This window comes from Pleurodeles waltl, chromosome 10 (assembly GCF_031143425.1).
Source record: "Pleurodeles waltl isolate 20211129_DDA chromosome 10, aPleWal1.hap1.20221129, whole genome shotgun sequence".
In the NCBI taxonomy this organism is placed as follows: Eukaryota; Metazoa; Chordata; class Amphibia; order Caudata; family Salamandridae; genus Pleurodeles; species Pleurodeles waltl.
This window is the reverse complement of record NC_090449.1, coordinates 111,138,720-111,156,455: the sequence shown is the minus strand read 5'-3', so window position 1 is coordinate 111,156,455 and position 17,736 is coordinate 111,138,720. Positions and strand designations below refer to the sequence as shown.

General features: G+C 46.0%; 1 protein-coding gene across 1 annotated transcript in view; it reads left to right on the top strand.

Moving 5' to 3' along the window:
- Positions 1–17,736, top strand: part of INTS1 (integrator complex subunit 1) — a 494,737-nt gene that overhangs the window by 268,672 nt on the left and 208,329 nt on the right. The window contains exons 32-33 of the mRNA XM_069209905.1: positions 9,931–10,090; positions 10,883–11,023. Coding sequence (XP_069066006.1) covers positions 9,931–10,090; positions 10,883–11,023 — 301 coding nt within the window. The remainder of the gene's footprint in view (positions 1–9,930; positions 10,091–10,882; positions 11,024–17,736) is intronic.

Below are 17,736 nucleotides of genomic sequence, written 5' to 3'. Positions count from 1 at the left end.
TTCAGTCAGTCAAATCTTTTCCTCTAGTGTCAGGGGGCCACCTGAAAACTTATATTAGGGGTGTTTAGGGTAGTAGCCAATGGGCTACTTACCCCTAGAGTGACTGCACCCCCTATAAGACCACTTGCTGTGGGGAGTGGGCATAACCCTGTCTCAGAATTCCTAGTTCCACCAAAAACAAGATGGTGGAACCATTCTTTCGTGGAGCACATCAGGCTGCCCACCTTAGGGGTGTGACTAGCCCGGTAGTGCAACATGCCCTCCTGCTTAGCTAATTTCCTGCTTGTCCTGGTACCAGATGGGCCTCAGGATAGGGTGTTGCAACTCCCAGGTCTGGGGGAATCCATGGTTGCATATGAAAGACAGCAGGGACTTTGAAGTCCCTGGCCTTGGTATGCAGATTCACTAGCCATCCTGCTAGAGGAGGTGATATCACCTCACTCCTGAGCAGGCATTGTGTCTGGCCTTTGAGACCACAGTTTCTCACTTCTAGGGAATCAGAAACATGTCTGTGGTGGCAGGCTGGTTGATACCAGTCAGCCAGCACACTAGAAGACTAGTAGGTTTCGGGGGCACCTCTAAGGTGCCCTCTGGGTGCATGTCATACTGGCCTCAGTCTGGATTTATTAAGATGAGGTATTTGATACCAAAAGGCATAGGTTTCAGTGAAGCCATTATGAAGCTGGGTAACTTGTAATGATGAGTGTCCAGTACATACCTTAAGATGGCTGCCCTGTTCATTTACAATAGCTAGCAATAGAACAAGACAACACAGGGCCACATCTGCTCATGCAGACGTGCCCTCACATGTATTATAATTAATTCTGACTTATGGCTCTTAAGGCCTCCGGTAGAGGTATCTTACATATAAAGCATGCAGTGACCTTAGCTGGCATGTCTGTGCCATTGTAGGAAACTGGCAATTGTTGCAGTTACCAACCCCCCCGGCCCACACCACACACATACTTTTTGTCTTACATTGATGCTGACTTGACTGAGAGTGTGCTGGGATCCCGCTAACCAGACCCCAGCACCATTGTTCTTTCCCTAAAAATGTACCATTGTTTCCACAATTGGCACACCAGATAAGTCCCTTGTAAAAAGGTACCAGTGGTACCAAGGGCCCTGTGACGAGGGAGGGTCCCTAAAGGCTGCAGCATGTGTTGTGCCACCCTAAGGGACCCCTCACCTAACACATGCACACTGCCATAGCAGATTGTGTGTATTGGTTGTTGGGGAGAAAAATGCAAAATCGATATGGCATTCCCCTCAGGGTGCCATGCCCACAAAACACTGCTTGTGGCATAGGTAAGTCACCCCTCTAACAGGCCTTACAGCCCTAAGGCAGGGTGCACTATACCACAGGTGAGGGCATAGCTGCATGAGCAATATGCCCCTACAGTGTCTAAGTCCATTCTTAGACATTGTAAGTGCAGTGTGGCCTTATTAAGTATATGGTCTGTGAGTTTGTCAAAACGAACTCCACAGTTCCAAAATGACTACACTGAATACTGGGAAGTTTGGTATCAAACTTCTCAGCACAATAAACCCCCACTGATGCCAGTGTGGGATTTATTAAAAAATGCACACAGAGGGCATCTTAGAGATGCCCCCTGTATTTTACCCAATCCTCTACTGTAAGACTGACTGGTCTGTGCCAGCCTGCTATTAGCAGACGAGTTTCTGACCCCTTTGTGCCCTATAAGGCCAGAAACGAAGCCTGCTCTGGATGGAGGTGCTTCACAGCTCACCATCTACAGGAACTGTAACACCTGGAGGTGAGCCTCAAAGGCTCAGGTCTCGGGTTACAGTGGCCCAGGGCACTCCAGCTAGTGGAGATGCCTGCCCCCCAGACAAGCTCCTACTTTGGTCGGCCAGTTCAGCGGGAAACTTAAGAAAAACAAGGCGTAGAGTGACCACTTCAGCTAGGACCACCCCTAAGGTGTCCAGAGCTGAAGTGACCCCCTCCCTGCAGAATCTTCCATCTTGGTTTGGGGACAGGGACCAATAGGGATAGGAATGTGCCCCCCTCCCCAAAGGGAGTGAACACAAGGAGGGTGTAGCCACCATCAGGGACAGTAGCCATTGGCTTCTACCCTCTGACCCCTGTAACGCCGCTAAATCTTGTATTTAATGGCTTCCCTGAACCCAACTCACCATATTCCTGGCGACCTACAAGAAGAAGAAGGACTGCTAAGCTGAAACCCCCAGCAGAAAAGAAGGAAGACAACTGCTTTGGCCCTAGCCCTACCGGCCTGCCTCCTGCTTCAAAGAACCTGCAAAACGACCATTGACGCATCCAGCAGGACCAGCGACCTCTGACAACTCCAGAGGACTGCCCTGCACCAATACGGACCAAGAACACCTGAGAATAGCGGCTCTGTCTAAAGAAAACCTACAACCCAGGAATCTCACCTCTCTCCGGATGCGTGAGTCTTGACCTCTGTGCACCCAACGCCCACGGCCCGTGTCCAGGTGGTCTTTTTGGCAAGAGTGGGTCCCCAGGCGATTGCTAGCAAGTGCCCTCCCTGGGTTGACCCCTCCACGATGACACCTGCAGAGGGAATCCCGAGGACCCCCCTGACCGTGAGCTCCGGACGAAGATACCCGCCGCCTAAAGGACACACTGCACCCGCAGCCCCCAGGCCTTGAAGAAACCGACCACCTGTGCCTCATTGTTATGCAGGCGGCCCTCTTTCTTGTCCGATCGGTGGTGTGCCCGAGACAACCTCCTCGACCCTGACTGCTGCCTCTGAGTGACCCTTTTGGTCTCCCGATCGACCTGCATTGGAAACACGATGTCCTGTTTGCACCCTGAACCCGGCCGCCCCTGTGCCGCTGAGGGTGTGTGTTTGGTGCCTTTTTGTGGCCCCTCTAGTGCTCTTCTAATCCCTCTTGGTCTGCCTTCCGAGTTGTGGGTACTTTACAGGCTGGCTGACCGGATTCCGAGTACCCCTTGTCTCCATAGGAGCCGTCCTTAATATGGTTCCTCTTTGACCTCTGCACCTGACTTGTCCCGTGTTGCTGGTGGTGGGTATTTGGGGTTAACTTGAACCCCCAGCGACGGACTATCTTCACCCTGGAGATAAGAACTTTAAGTTGTGTACTTACCTGCAAAACTGTACTATCTTTTCTTCCCCCAGGAACTGTTGAAAATTGCAGTGCCCACTTTTAAAATAGCTTTTTGCCATTTTAAGAAAAACTGTATACATTGTTGATTCTATTCAAAATCCTCATCATATATATGCAAAGTAACTTTCATTTTATGCACTTACCTGCAAACTGAATCTTGTGGTTCTAGAAATGAATTAACAAAGCATATTTTTCTATATAAAATTCTATTGGTCTGGAGTTAGGTCATTGAATATGTGTTTCTTCTATTGCTTGTGTGTGTACAACAAATACGTAACACTAATCTCTGATAAGCCTAACTGCTTGACCACAAATAGAGCATTAGCATTATCTATTTTAGCCTCTGTCAAGCCTCTGGGGAACCCCTGGACTGATCTCATTTTGATTTAATATATACAGGGCCAGCTTCCTACAGCCATGTTGTGTTTTCACTCATGGCTTGCTCCATGACATGCAGTCGGCAGTGGCAGGTTGTGTGCAATTTGTATGGGGTCCCTTAGGGTGGCAAAAAACATGCTGCTGCCCTTAGTACCCACACTCTAGTTACCAGGGATACTGTTTACTAGGGGCTCATAGAGGTACTAAAAAGTGCACCTATGGTACGCAATTAGACCTTTTACCTTGTTTTAGGGAAAGAGCACTGACACTGGGGACATGGTAAGCAGGAACCCAGGGCACCTTCAGTCGAGAAACCTCAGTACCAGTGGCAAAATATGAAGGTGACATCAAAAAATAAAATAGAATGATGGACGGCATGCTGAAACTTTTCAAACACTCACCCCCAGTCACAGAAATGGGTTTAATCCATTGTTCCTTTGCTCACCATGCCACCCCAGTTTGGACCCAGCCATGGGCAAATCAGTCTTGACCCTGTTCCCAATAGGAACAGCTCAGCCCGAACTGCCAGGCCAGGTCCTCCCTGGACAGGAAACAGTCATCCTGTGACCGGTTTCAGAGTATTGCCTGTCTTCAGCCAGGCTAGCTTGAATCCAGTGTCGTAGCGAGCAAGGGGCCCACTTCTTGGCATAACCTTGCCACTCAGGGCGCATATGGCAATATCACAAAACAAAATAAAATGATGGACGGAGTGTTGAAACTTTTCAAACACTCACCCCAGTCACAGATCTGGGTTTAATCGTTATTTTGCTTGACACGTCACCCCAGTTTGGACCCAGCCATATGAAAATCAGTCTCGACCCTGTTCCCCATGGAAACAGTCGACCCCGAACTGCCAGGCCTGGTCCTCCCATCAACCTTTTGTGTTAAAATAAAAAGTGGAGGTGACCATGTCAAAAGGGGCACTATCCTACAATATATCTAAGAAGATCCTTACGTCCAACTCTACAACCTATTAACCAATAAGCCTAAATGACGCAGCCCAAAAACATTTTTTTAGGCACATTTTAGATTGCCTTTTAGAGTGGATCAAAGGCAAAAAAAAAAATCTCTCCCAGCTTCAAGCAGGGTTGTGCTCTAAGATGAGCATAGTGGACCAAGTCTTTAGAGTTCAGCTTATGAGATGGAAAGTGGTTGACATTAACAGGGGTAGCCTCTACGTGGCAATTAGCGACCTAAAGGAGGCATTTAATATGGTCCCCAGAAGAAAGCTCTGGTGTACCCTAAGCAATTTAGGGCTCCCGGGCCCCCTTCTGCATATCATAGTGCGTCTTCACACTGACAGCTACACCGAAATCATATAGGGAGTTAATGGAGAAACAACTAATTGAATAAAAATTGCCAATGGGATTCGGCAAGGGTGTGCATTGGCCCCAACACGGTTCTTTCTTGTTATAAATTATTGTGTAGACTTTCTACAGGACTGTGAAAATGACTCCCCAGTTTTAGGTGTCATGAAAACGCCAGGCTTAATTTTTGCCAATAAAACCTTGCTAATGTCTAAAACACCAAAAGGAATAGAAATCCTCCTAGCTAGGTTTAAACTTTTTTGCCTAGCTATTAACACCAGCAAAACAAATGTTATGGACATTCATTTCCCTAGGCACTTCATAGGGGTCATAGGATTCGAGGGTGAGGATCTCGAAAGACTTTGACTACCTGGGAATTTGCCTATCTAGTTGTAATTCTTGGGCTAGCCAGATTGTAAAGAGCACGCTTGTATTGAGCCATAGGGCAGCTGCTATCATGAGATGTGCAAGGAATACCGCCTTTTATCCTGTTTCCCCTCTTCTAGAAGTCTGGAGAGCTCAAGAAGTGGTGGCTGTGATATATGGGGCAGAGTTATAGGGCCATAGTAGTATTAATCCACTGGGGGTTGCAGAAAATATGTTTTTTGAGTGTGACACATACATTTCTTCAAAGCACCCCGCTGGTTTATAAGCTAGATTTTGGCATGCAATCCGTGACCTTGAAAGTAAGACTTAAACCAATGTACTGGTTGAGAATATGGTTGACCACTGAGATGAAACCCTACAGGATATGCCTTGATGACATTTTGGACAACCAGAGGGGACCGGAGAGGCTATCATGGCTAAAATATATAAAGCAGGCTTTAGCTTCATTGGCTTATACAGAGTTTTGGAACAATCCAGCCTCCATTGCCTTTTCATCTATAAGAACTGTGAAATCTCCTTTTGGCAGGAAGTGGAGAGGAAATTGATCCATCATACAAACCTTAAGCTCGGTAGCTGATAGATTTCTGGAGATAATGCCAATCTCTTTGTTTGAATCTAATAAGGATGATATTGACCTGTCCATAACAAAAGACCCTTTACATAAGATTTAGGCTAGGTGCCATCCCGGTGGCAACCTTCACTGCCAAGTGGAAAGTCCCAATTTCAGGTAACAAGTTTTGCCTAGTGTGTAGCGAAACTGAAGAACACCTTTTATTCTTCTACCTGAAGTATTCCAGGCAGGGCAAACTTTGGATTGCACCTCCTGGGAATTTGTAAACCGACTGTTGATACGTCCCTCAAAGTTCTCTTGAGCTTGGCACTAGTCCAGTCACCAGTGGGCTGCGAGTAACCCGGTACTGCAATTTCAGCTTTTTTCTTCTTTTGGCAGTAACTTGCCTTTTGGATGACCTAGCTGTTTTCCGATGACTCTCCTGGGCCTAGCAAACCCGCGGTCAACTTTGGAGTATTGGGCCTTGCTCTCTTAGGATGCATGGCAGAGAAGAGTGCCCATTCAGGAACCTGGGCTACCAACTCGCCCCAGCAGACTTCTTCAGCTGTTGTGGCTCTGTGATGCGAACAGGAGGTCAGCAAATTAAACCCTTGGTCTCTTTTGCTTCAGCTGGGCTCAAGAATCGACTTCTACGTGAGCAGAACGAAGCGAGCACTGTCCCTCCTCCTTTGCTAGTGACCAGATTCAGCTGGTGCAGTCCACGTCAGTGCAGCCACTCTTCACCAGGTCCTTCTTTGGTCCTCTATTCCAGTCCAACGAGATCTGAGTTCTGGGTGCCAGGGATGCCTTCTTTATTCCCAGAAAGTGCCCTTAAAGGAGGTAGCAGTCACACCCATAGAAAAAAATTTAGGCACCTGGTTGCCCCTGACTATCCCCGTTGCCAGCTGGGCTTCCTACACATTAGGACAGCCCCTCCCAAGTATGCTTGTTACTTGCCCTCCAAATGCAGCTTCCCCTTTGAATCTCTCCTTTTGGGTCATCATCCTGTATGGCTTTCTGCTTGGAGGAGGTAGTGCCTCCTCCAGTGGCAGGCCTCTACTGTTGACTTTCCAAGGAGTCATTCCCGTCTCCCCAAGTCTGTAGCCAGCCTCAGCAATTATCAACTGGAAAACTAGGTAGCAGAGTTACAACTTTTTAAAAGTTGCATGTAGCAACAAATTACATTATTTTCGACTTGGGCATTAAGGCCCTCATTACAAACTCGGCGGGAAATCCCGCTGAGTTCAGTTCTGGCGGTCGAAACAACAACCACCAGCACGTTGAAGAACCCGGCGAGCAAATAAACAACATTCCGCTGGGCCGGCGGGCTGAAACAGTGTTTCCGCCGGCCGGCCCAGTTGAATAGCCGTCGGCAATGTAGCAGTGTGGCGGGTGCAGCAGCACCCACCGCGCATAACGCAGTGACATGCACGACAGGGCTGTGCACGGGGGCCCCTGCACTGCCCATGCCAAGTGCATGGGCCCCCAGGGGGGACCCGGGGCACCCATTCCACCAGCCTTTCCCTGGCAGCCTAAACTGCCAGGGAAAGGTTGGGGGAAAACAGGTTCATTATCGCTGCCCTGTCGGATAAGGAACTCCGCCATCGTCAGGCTGCCTGGTGGCGAAGTTCCACCTGTGGTGGTCTCGCCATGTACATTAAATGGCGGTTCGGACCGCCATGCCGGTGGCGGTAATTTCCACCACCGCCACCATGGCTGTCTGGACCGCCATGTTCATAATGAGGGCTTAAGTCTGTCTTAATGTTACAATTTGTTTGATAGCTTGAAGTACCACTTTTGTTGTCTTATTTAAAAGTTAGCACAGTTGAATTGTCAACGTATAACTACTTGCAAACAGGGCTATCAATCTTTCCTACAGTGAAATCGACAGTTGAGGGTTTTTACTGCTAGAACATGATAAACACATGTTTTACTCTACTAATATGCTGCACCCTGGTTTAGGACTCAATAGGCCTGTTGTAGGGGTGACTTAAACATGTTAGAAAGGGATTGTGGGCTTTGCCATTGCTTTGAATGGCAATGTTGAGTTAGCAGTATAAACTGCCCTTTTAGTCTACAGTGACATGCTGGAAGCCATGTTTTACCGTATCCCATACAGAGTGGCACACGTAGTGCTGCAATCTCTGAGTGGACACTCTAACAATCAGCCCGTCGGTACCCCCTCTACCATATACTAGGGTCTTAAAAGTAAGTTAGGCTATTCCAATTTGGTATAAGTCAGTTAGCTATGTACCTTTGAAAGGGCCAGAGCACATGCACTGAGTCCTGACTAGCAGGGCTCAGGGCATTTCAGAGCCATTACACTAGTGCCTAGTAATCAAAATAGGGTTAAAAGTGGGGGTGAAACCTGCAAAAAGCTTGTTTCCTCACACTAAACAAGTAGACCTATCTAAAGTTTCTGTTCAGGATATAGTTTAATACCTTTTCCACCTTCACTAGGCAGTTCTAGAATACAACTCTTATTTGCCATCACTTCGCAGCAGTTTCACTCTTCTGCATTTCGGTAGTAAAGGCACTCATGGAGGGCTCAAGAGGTTTATACGTTCAAGCCACCACCTGCACCTACTTGGAACCTTGATGACTTATGTGGCCTCCTTTTCAATCACTTCACTTGTACTTCGCGGTTCAGATCATGGAAAGTTGCTTTCCTGCTAACCCTATCTTCCCTTAGACAAATTGGTGAAATGCAACCTCTTACGATCACAGAGACATTTATAAAAGTTCACAGTGACAGAATGGTTCTTAAGTAAATCCCCCCTGGTTTTTACCTAAAGTGATATCACATTTAATCTCACCAAGAGTATTGCGAGATCCGTTTTCTTTCCACAACCAATTACTTTTACAGAGAGAGCTTTACATACCCTAAATATTAACAGGGCAGTCATGTATTACATTAATAGGACTCAGCCTTTTTGTGCGACCAATCAACTTTTTGAACCTTTACTAAATCTTGTAAAGGACAACCTATCTTTACAACATGTATTGCATAGTGGATTTTGTTGAATGTTTTCAGTGTGTATACAAAGACAAAACATGTACACTCTACACACAAGAAGGGTGTCAGTATGGTTTTCCGAGGTAGCATTCTGCAAGCAGTTATCTGCAAAGCTACTACTTGGGCAACACCACACACATTAACAAAACATTATTGTGTCAATGTCTTAGCTTGTCAACAAGCTAAGGTTGGCCAGGCAATATTAAGGACATTGTTTCAAACATTCACATTATCTGCCTCTTAGCCACTACAAGGAGGAAACTGCTTTACAGTTGATGCAAACAACTCAACTGCATCTACAGCCACACAATCTACAAATGGAAAATGGTACTTAATCTGTAAGCATCTGTTTGTAACTTGTACTGCATTAGAATCACATGCACCTACCCTCCTCCCCGGAAATGGGTAGTCATGGCCGGTTTCTTACAATGCATATATATTTCAGTTTTAATACATACTGCAGGACACATACCTACTACTTTCAGCCATCCACTTTCACCTTTTACCTGCTGAGAGTAGAACTATCTAAGGGTGGAGTTGATGTCTGTTTCTTCGAAGAGAAGCAAGTTGTAATGTCTGAGCCCAACACTAGATGGCAGGGGTATGCAAAACATGTAGATCTACAATACCAACAGTACAAAAGCTACAAATAGATACCTACACAGTAAGTAACATTTTCCTTTTTTGTAATAGCTAGATCTGCAATTAATGGAGAAGCTTGTGGAAAGTGATTTTAGAACATTTAAGTACTTTTTCAGTTGGGAGAGAGGTGTATACTGCTTGGAAGAACATAACATTTATTGATGAGTAAGCGAAGTTGTGCTGTTCGCCACATTTAAAAAAATATCTCTGGAACTGCTGCTTTTGATATTGTGCTCACATGTTTTATCATCACACAACCTTTGTTTTCAGATTAGAATAGGACATGACAGCCACTTGTGTTTTATAAAATCAATACTAAGTAAAACTCTGTACTAAACCATTTGTTCAGCATCGAGTGTTTGCCTTTTGAAAAATACTTACCACCATTTTACTTAAGGCATAACCTTACACCATGCATTTTACTAACCTTTTACCAACCTTTTACCAGATCAAGGGCCGGTTTCTTTTTTCCGGCTGTGTAATTCACAACATGTATGTTTATTTTGACTTCCTTACAGCTTTGCGTACCACAGGATACTGCCTTCTCTTCACTATTCTTCAAGGTTCTCATGCAAATGCTTCACTGGTTGGAAAACCCAGCTGTTGAAGAAGGGCCACTCCGTGGCCAAATTAAGTCCTTTGCTGCGCATTACTCTTCGAAGCACAGGATAACTGATGGTATGGAACTGAAGTGAGGGTGGGCGTGGTTCTAGCCCTAACTATGGATTTGAATCTTAATTTGATGTTTGCTTTCTTATTTGATATTTTTCATTGTTCACGTTGCAGTTTTGTTTGCTTTTACTCAGCACAGTACTTCAAAGTAATTGATTTCCTGTCAACGCCTACCTTTTGAGTCTTTAGTTGAACCTTCTTTAGTGAGAGTTTGAGATTTGGAAAATCCTTTTCCACAAAAAGATCTGTAATTATGAATCCCATGTTTTTGTTATTCAGTGCTTTCTTATTTCACTTTTCACTTTGCTTTAACTAGAAAGTGCTCATTGGTGAAGTACTAGTCAGTACACTGATTTTATAAAATCTTTGTATTGTATATTGATGTCAAACTTTGGAGAATTCAGGGGTAAAACATAAATGATCTTTCTTATGTGCTGCATAATATAAGTTTCCAGTGCTTGAGGTCCATTTCCTGCTACATTTTACATTCGTGTTGCACATTTGAAATCCAGGCCCATCTTCCTCTGTGTGCTTTACATTTTGGAAGGTCTCTAAATTTGTTCTTGGGGGCACTGAGTAGGTGATCATGAGGGATGTCTCTATATTTGTTCGTTTATGTTGTCCCACCTGTTTTACCTTTATTGTGATTTTAACCATTAGCTTCGGACATACTATCAGTACTGTTGTAATACTGAGAATGCCAGCAACAATAAGTATATTTGTGTTCTTGGGTGGGCGTATGGGTCGATAGCTCCTGTTCCTCCTAGTCATTCAAATGATTCTCTTGTTTTTTTGTAGTTCGTGCTGGGTTCATGCACCTGGCAGAGATATTGGCATTTCATCGTGAACCTGAATTGATCAATTCCAATGTGCAAACCCTTGCCACTACACTTAAATCCGGCGAGAAGTGCAACGTAGAACCAGAACTCATTAGCAAAGGTATGTTGTGTGTCCTGGAGACAACTGTTGTTTATAAGTAGCATATATTGGAGTGTTAAGAAGTATTAGAGGCCCTTGTCAGAAGTCAGCATAGAGGAACAGCATACTCCCTATTTGGTTTTGTAGATTTGCACACTGCTTAGCAGAATTAACAATTTCTGATAGTATTATTATTACGTGACTATGAAAGGCATATTAATTTCAACATTTCCTCCTAGTCTGTAAAATCGATGTACTACTATCAATGTAACTAGAAAAAACACATACCCAAATTTTACCTTGTGGGCTTTACCACTTACCCCAGAGGATGTTACTACACAGTAAAGTAACATGCAGGGCCTTTTTTGGTATTTTACCCCACTGTACTTTACCACAATGTAATAGTTTTTTTAAATGACATATCTATAAGGCTGCTAACAAGAAGAAGAAGCTTTATTCGGTATGAAAAGAATTCATCCATTACAACAGATAATCACCAAAACATTGTAAAAATACCAATAAAAACCATGTATAATAAACGTACCCATCGTAAAAACACATGTACATATAAATACATATATATATATATATATATATATATCGAAATAAAAAACAGAAGAAAATTAAAACCTCAATTCATAAAAGCTGAAAGAGATAAATGAAATCATTCTAAAAATTCTAAATTTTTGCGCCAAGTAGTAGCTCCCTTCAGGAATGAGCCCAGGCCCTTCCATACCAGTACATCTGAGGCCATTTGCAGCCACATGAAAGCAGGACGGTATTGCACAAAACCCTTAGGCCTAAGGAGCGGTAGTAAAAATCGGGTTCTAAATGGAGCATAGAAGACACAGAACAGTGTAAAATGGATCAAAGTCTGATGGGATACCCCATCACAGGGGCAGGGTCTAATACACTTCTCCCCATACTGACCTAGGGGGAAGCACAAATTGCTTCTAATGATCCCCAGGCGAAATCGTGTTATGAGAGACCTTTCCCTCACATCCTTGATTTCTAAAAGATATTGCTCAGGACCCACCCACATCTTTAGCATAGTAAATTCCCTGATCGATTTTTTCCTTAGGACCTCCCCCTCCCTCTTGGTCTCCTGGATTCTCTGATAGTTATCCTTAACCCATTTTTTATCATAGCTAGTTAGGTCTTCGGGATAATCAAACAATTCAGGCCGCCCCAGGTCATGAGCCATCTTCCTTATGTGCGACAACCAGGGGATATGTTTTACATGGTCGCAGGCCAAACAATCCCTTAGGATATCCCTATTAAGAGAGGCATGTTCGTTACTCCAAACTGAAATCCATAACAAAAGGGGAGCCAGCTGGGTAGTGTCCTGTACATACTCAAGGTCCAGTTCCAGGTGGAGGCAAAATCCAGGAATATTTTGACCAACACCCAGAAGCCTTCTACAGAAACAATTTTCTTCCACCATAAGGGCTCGGGTATCCCTACACCCCCAAAGTGCTGAACCATACAGAAGGACAGGTAGGCATTTCCGCCTAAAGATTTCAAGCAGGGGTTTGATCGGTTTGCTACCTACCCTAGCCGCGAAGTCAAAGGTTGCACCAACTGTTGCATGAAAAAGCACAATCCTTCTGGCAATACAGGGTTTCCAAGAACCTTTCTCATCAAAGATGACCCCTAAGTATGGGAACTCGTGGACTCTGCTAATAACTTGATCCTCCACCCTTAGCTCCCCAACCCTGCTCATAGGTTTACCACAAACCATAAAGTGCGACTTCTTAAAATTGACCTCCATCCCCAGTGCTGACATAAAGATGACATAAGCTCTAACTAATTCTCGGAGACCATTCATCGTGCGGGCCATAAGGACCGCGTCATCCGCATACGTCAGCACAGGGATATCAATACCCTTCACCTTCGGGACATCCCTACAGTATTCCATCAGAAAATCTGTAAGTCCATTAGTATATAAAAGGAACATGGTAGGGGCCAAGACACACCCCTGGCGCACACCCCTTGAAAGCTTGAATGCCTCCGAACGTTCCCCATTTGGGCCCACCCTCACATTTGCCACTGTCCCTGAATGGAGATACCGGAGAAGCTCTACAATAATAGGGTCCAACCCTAACTGAATTAGCCTCTCCCATAATAAAGACCGGTTCACTTTATCAAAAGCACAGCTGAGATCCATAAAAGCAAGATAAAGGGTACCTTTTCTGGCCTGTGTGTATTTGTTGATTATCATCAGTAAATTGAGACACTGTTCTTGCGTACCAAGACCTTCCCTGAAGCCATACTGTTCCCGACATAAAATATAATTTCCTATCATCCAGGCCTCCAGACGCCCTAGGATGATCTGCCCCAGAATCTTCACAGAGGCATCCAGCAGTGAAATAGGGCGATAGGACTTAGGATCATTGCGATCACCCTTTTTAAACACTGGGACTATGCATGCCAATCTCCAAGAGGCAGGGATGCCCACAGTTACGGCTGCATTGAGAACATTTAGGAGAATGGGTGCCCATAACTGAGGGTTAGCTTTATACAAATCCATCGGGATCGAGTCCGGGCCCGGAGCTTTATTATGCACACAGCTCTGTAACGCATCAATAACCTCCTGTAGTGAGAATCTGATTGCTAGGTTAGGAGCCACATCATACACACTCTCCTGTGTATTACTTAGGGGGGTACCCTCAAATATATTACAGAAATGAGTTACCCAGGCCTCCGGGGCTATATTACATCCAAGGCCCTCGGAGGTTTCTGTTTCAAGGGAACCACTATTCACCACCTTCCAAAACAGGCCGGGGTCTTTCAAAGCTGTAGCGTGCTCTAACTCTTCCCAAACTTTATCTTTATATTTTAGCTTGCTATCCCTCAGGGTCCTTTTATACCTTGTTCTCGCTACTTTTACGAGAACCCAATCTCTAGGGTGGGTCTTGGTAGCCATCTTTAGATTTGCCCTAGCATCATAGCAGGCTTTGTCGTACCAGCCACATTTACGTTTATTAGGGTGGTTACCTATTACAAAAAGACAGTCTCTGACTGCTGCATATACTACTGTTATCGCATCTATAACAGTCATGGGATTTGGCGCTTCTGTCAGGAGTATTTCCATAAATAGATGTAGGTTGTTCCTCACCACCCTTCCCAGAACTTTTTGGTGGTCTACTTGCTTCCACCCAAGCTGCCTACCCTGGTCCTTTGTCACCACCGTTACAGGCCTGCCTCGTCCCAATAGGCGACACACCCCCGGGAGTTTAAAGGACAATATAAGGGGATTATGATCGCTAAAGCATTCGCCTAACACTTTACCTCCCATCACCAAGTTTCTCATAGGAGGGGACACAAAAATATAGTCAATGGTGGATCCAGACCCTCTTCCGACATAGGTTGGAAGTTGGTGAGTGCCTACTGCTTCAATGTCATAGAAATTCAAGAGGCCCATCTCCCCGAGTTCCTTTAATAGGTCTCTGCCTCTGGAGTCCTGCGGACCCAGCGCTGAATAGACCTCGCAGTCACGGATGAAGGGATTAAACACAGTATTGGACCGGCCCAGCTTGGCATTAAAGTCCCCAGAGATGATGGCACGAAATTCCAATCCCACCTTCTCCATTCTAAATTGCATAATCTTAAGACTGGAGAACAGGGCCCCAATTTGGCACCCCATATCCCACACAGCATTATAAAAGTTGACCAATAATACATTAAAATGATTGGAAAAGAGTACCCATACCAGCAATATACCTTGATGGTTACAGTTAATTTGGAAAGCACCCACTATCTTAGAGAGGCGGATTAGAGTAACCAGGCCACCTTTCGAGCGACCACCAAGAGACTGTACGGCTGGAATTGCATTTCTGTCATACCCATCCCACACAGCCAGTCCCGTCGACCAAGTTTCCTGAAGCATGATAACATCATAGTTAGCCACACACCCAACCCATGCTTGATCAGATAGCTTGGTGTCATAGCCAGCAATATTCCATGAGTTAAGATTACACTGTGGGGGTACCTCTTCTTGTATAGCCAGTGCCTTAGCGCATTGTCAATCCACCCCTTCCAGGGATAGGTTGCTGTTGGTTTTTCTACTATGTGCCTGCAGGCTGAATTGACCCAGGGGGGGATTCCTACCAGATCCAGAAGAGACTCCAGTACATGCTCGCATGTGATCATAAAAATAGGCCAAGGGAACCATCCCTATAGCACCTGCACTAGGGGCAGGAGAGCGATGGCTAGAGAGAAGTCTTTTAGTCAAGGCAGGATATCTGATATTTATAATAATACAGTCGCCCTTCCCCGTCTTGTTTTTAGGACCAACCTACCCAATTCTTCTGGCAAACAGGATATCCTTAAAGTCCTTACATGAAAAGTCACAATTTTTACTCAGCCAATGTCCAACCTTATTTATGAGTTGGTTTGTAGACTCAGTTGCCCCATAAACAAGAGCAGGCACATTCGTCAGCACTACCACGTAAGGGGCACATGCAGGGGGGAGATCCAAGCAGGCCGGGGAAGGCCTGGCCGTTGGCTGGTTCAAATTGTCCTTTCCAGACAGCAATTGGCCACCCCAGCTGCCACAGAGTCCGTATCTGGCTGCCTATTACAGCTAGACATATAGACTGGCCTCTCTGGCCTCAATGAAGGTGTTGGTACAGTCAAAGCAGTTTCAGCACAGGCTCCCTGTCCCTCATTATTGACCGGTTTCACCAAAAGGTGCGATGATTTTTCCATGGACCCCAAGAGTCCTGCGGCTACCTCTGGGAAGGGCAACTCCTTACTGGCACAGGAATGCCTCATCAAGGCCCCACTTCTACCAACACCCTGGCTTCCATGACCTCCTCGCGCACAAATCAGGGATACTGTTTTTTCTATGGCAGACAATTTCGCTGCTAACAAAGAAAAAAGGAATTTAAGGGTGTGGGAAAGTAGCCTCTGTCTAGCTTGGTTAACTCCACTTTTTGCCTGTTTGTCAGTGTGTTTGACTGTATTCACTGGGATCTTGCTAACCAGGACTCCAGTGATTATGCTCTGTCATTGTAAACTTGGTTGCTGGAACATTGTTCACCCCACATTGGCATACTCGTGCCCCCATTTAAGTCCCTAGTATATGGTACCTAGGTACCCAGGGCATTGGGGTACCAGGGGATCCCTATGGGCTGAAGAATGTATTATACCACCCATATGGAGCCCATGCTAATTGTGCTGCAGGCCTGCCATTGCAGCTCTTGAGAAAAATGGTGCATGCACCCTTTTTCACTAGAGGTCACTGCACCAGGTCACTGTAAGTCACCCCTATGGCAGGCCCTCCTAGCCCAGAAGGCAACGTGCGCAAGTACCTGTGTGTGAGGGCACCCTGCTCTACCAAAGGTGCCTTCATGAACTCCAGCTCAATTTTCCTGGTCTTCGTGAGTGTAAGATCGCCATTTTATGCTTGTACTGGACTTAGTCACTACCTATGTCCAGCTACATAATAGTAACTCCGTACCTTAGGCATATTTGGTATCAAACATGTAGGAATCATAGCCCAATACTGTTGGAAGTATTAGAAGTATACTTCCATGTACTCTGGGGGCTCCTTAAAGGACCCCCAGTATTGCTACCACCAGTCTTACAAGGCTTTCCAGGCAGCCCAGCTGCTGCCACCCACCAGATGGGTTTCTGCCCTCCTGCTGCTTTATCAGAGAAAGCCCAGGAAGGCAGAACAAAAGATTTCCTTTGGGAGAGGGAGGTAACACCCTCGCCATTTGGAAATAGGTGTGACTGGCTTGTGAGAGATAGCCTCCCCAAGCCACTGGTTTGCTTTGGAGGGCACATTTGGTGCCCTCCATGCATAAACCAGCCCGCAACAGTTCAGGAACCCCCTGTCCCTGCTCTGGCGCGAAACTGGACAATGGAAAGGGGAGTGACTACCCCCCTGTCCATCACCCTCCAGGGGTGGTGCTCAGAGCTCTTCCAGAGGGTCCCTGGGTTCTGCGATCTTGTTTCCAACGTAGGCAGGGACCTCTGAGAGCATCTGAATGCCCATGCCAAGCAGGTGATGTCAGAGCCCCTCCTGATAGGTGCTTACCTGGTTAGGTGACCAGTCCCCCTTTCATGGCTTTTTAGGGTCTCTCTCTTGGGTGGGTCTTCAGATTTGGCTTGCAAGACTACAGCAGAAATCCTATGCAACCTCCACTTTGACTTCTGGCAACTGGAACTGCAACTGGAATGAAGAAGATTCTTTTGCAACTTTGTTTCCACAGCTCCTTCCAGCCTTACAACATTTCCCCCCAGAATAAAGCAATTCTTCAGCCTGCACAAGTAGAAGGAATCTCCCTTGGAGTGAAGGAGTCACTCCCCTGCAACCGCAGGCACCTACAGCAAGCGACGACCGGCTGCGTGGATCTCCCCTTATCTTGAGCTGCGTGGCTTCTGCATCACAGGCGGTGGTCCGGAGTAGTCCTCTTGGTCCTCTCTGCCAGCTGTCTAACTTTATTGGAGGTAAGCCTTTGCCTTCCCACACAGGACAGTACCCCCATACACCGCGTCTCTTGTAGCTGCCAACGCTTATTTGCATCTCCCCCAAGGGATCTTCATACGAAGTATAGCTCCAGCACTCCTTCCTGCAAAGCACAGCCTTCTGCCTGGTTCTCCAGCGGCGTGGGATTCTCTTTTGTAGCGCTTCCTGGGCTTCTTCTGCGACTCCTGTGTCCCCGTCCTGTGGGTCTCCTGTGGGTGCTGCCTCTGCTCCTGATGCTGAGGGTCCCCTATAATTC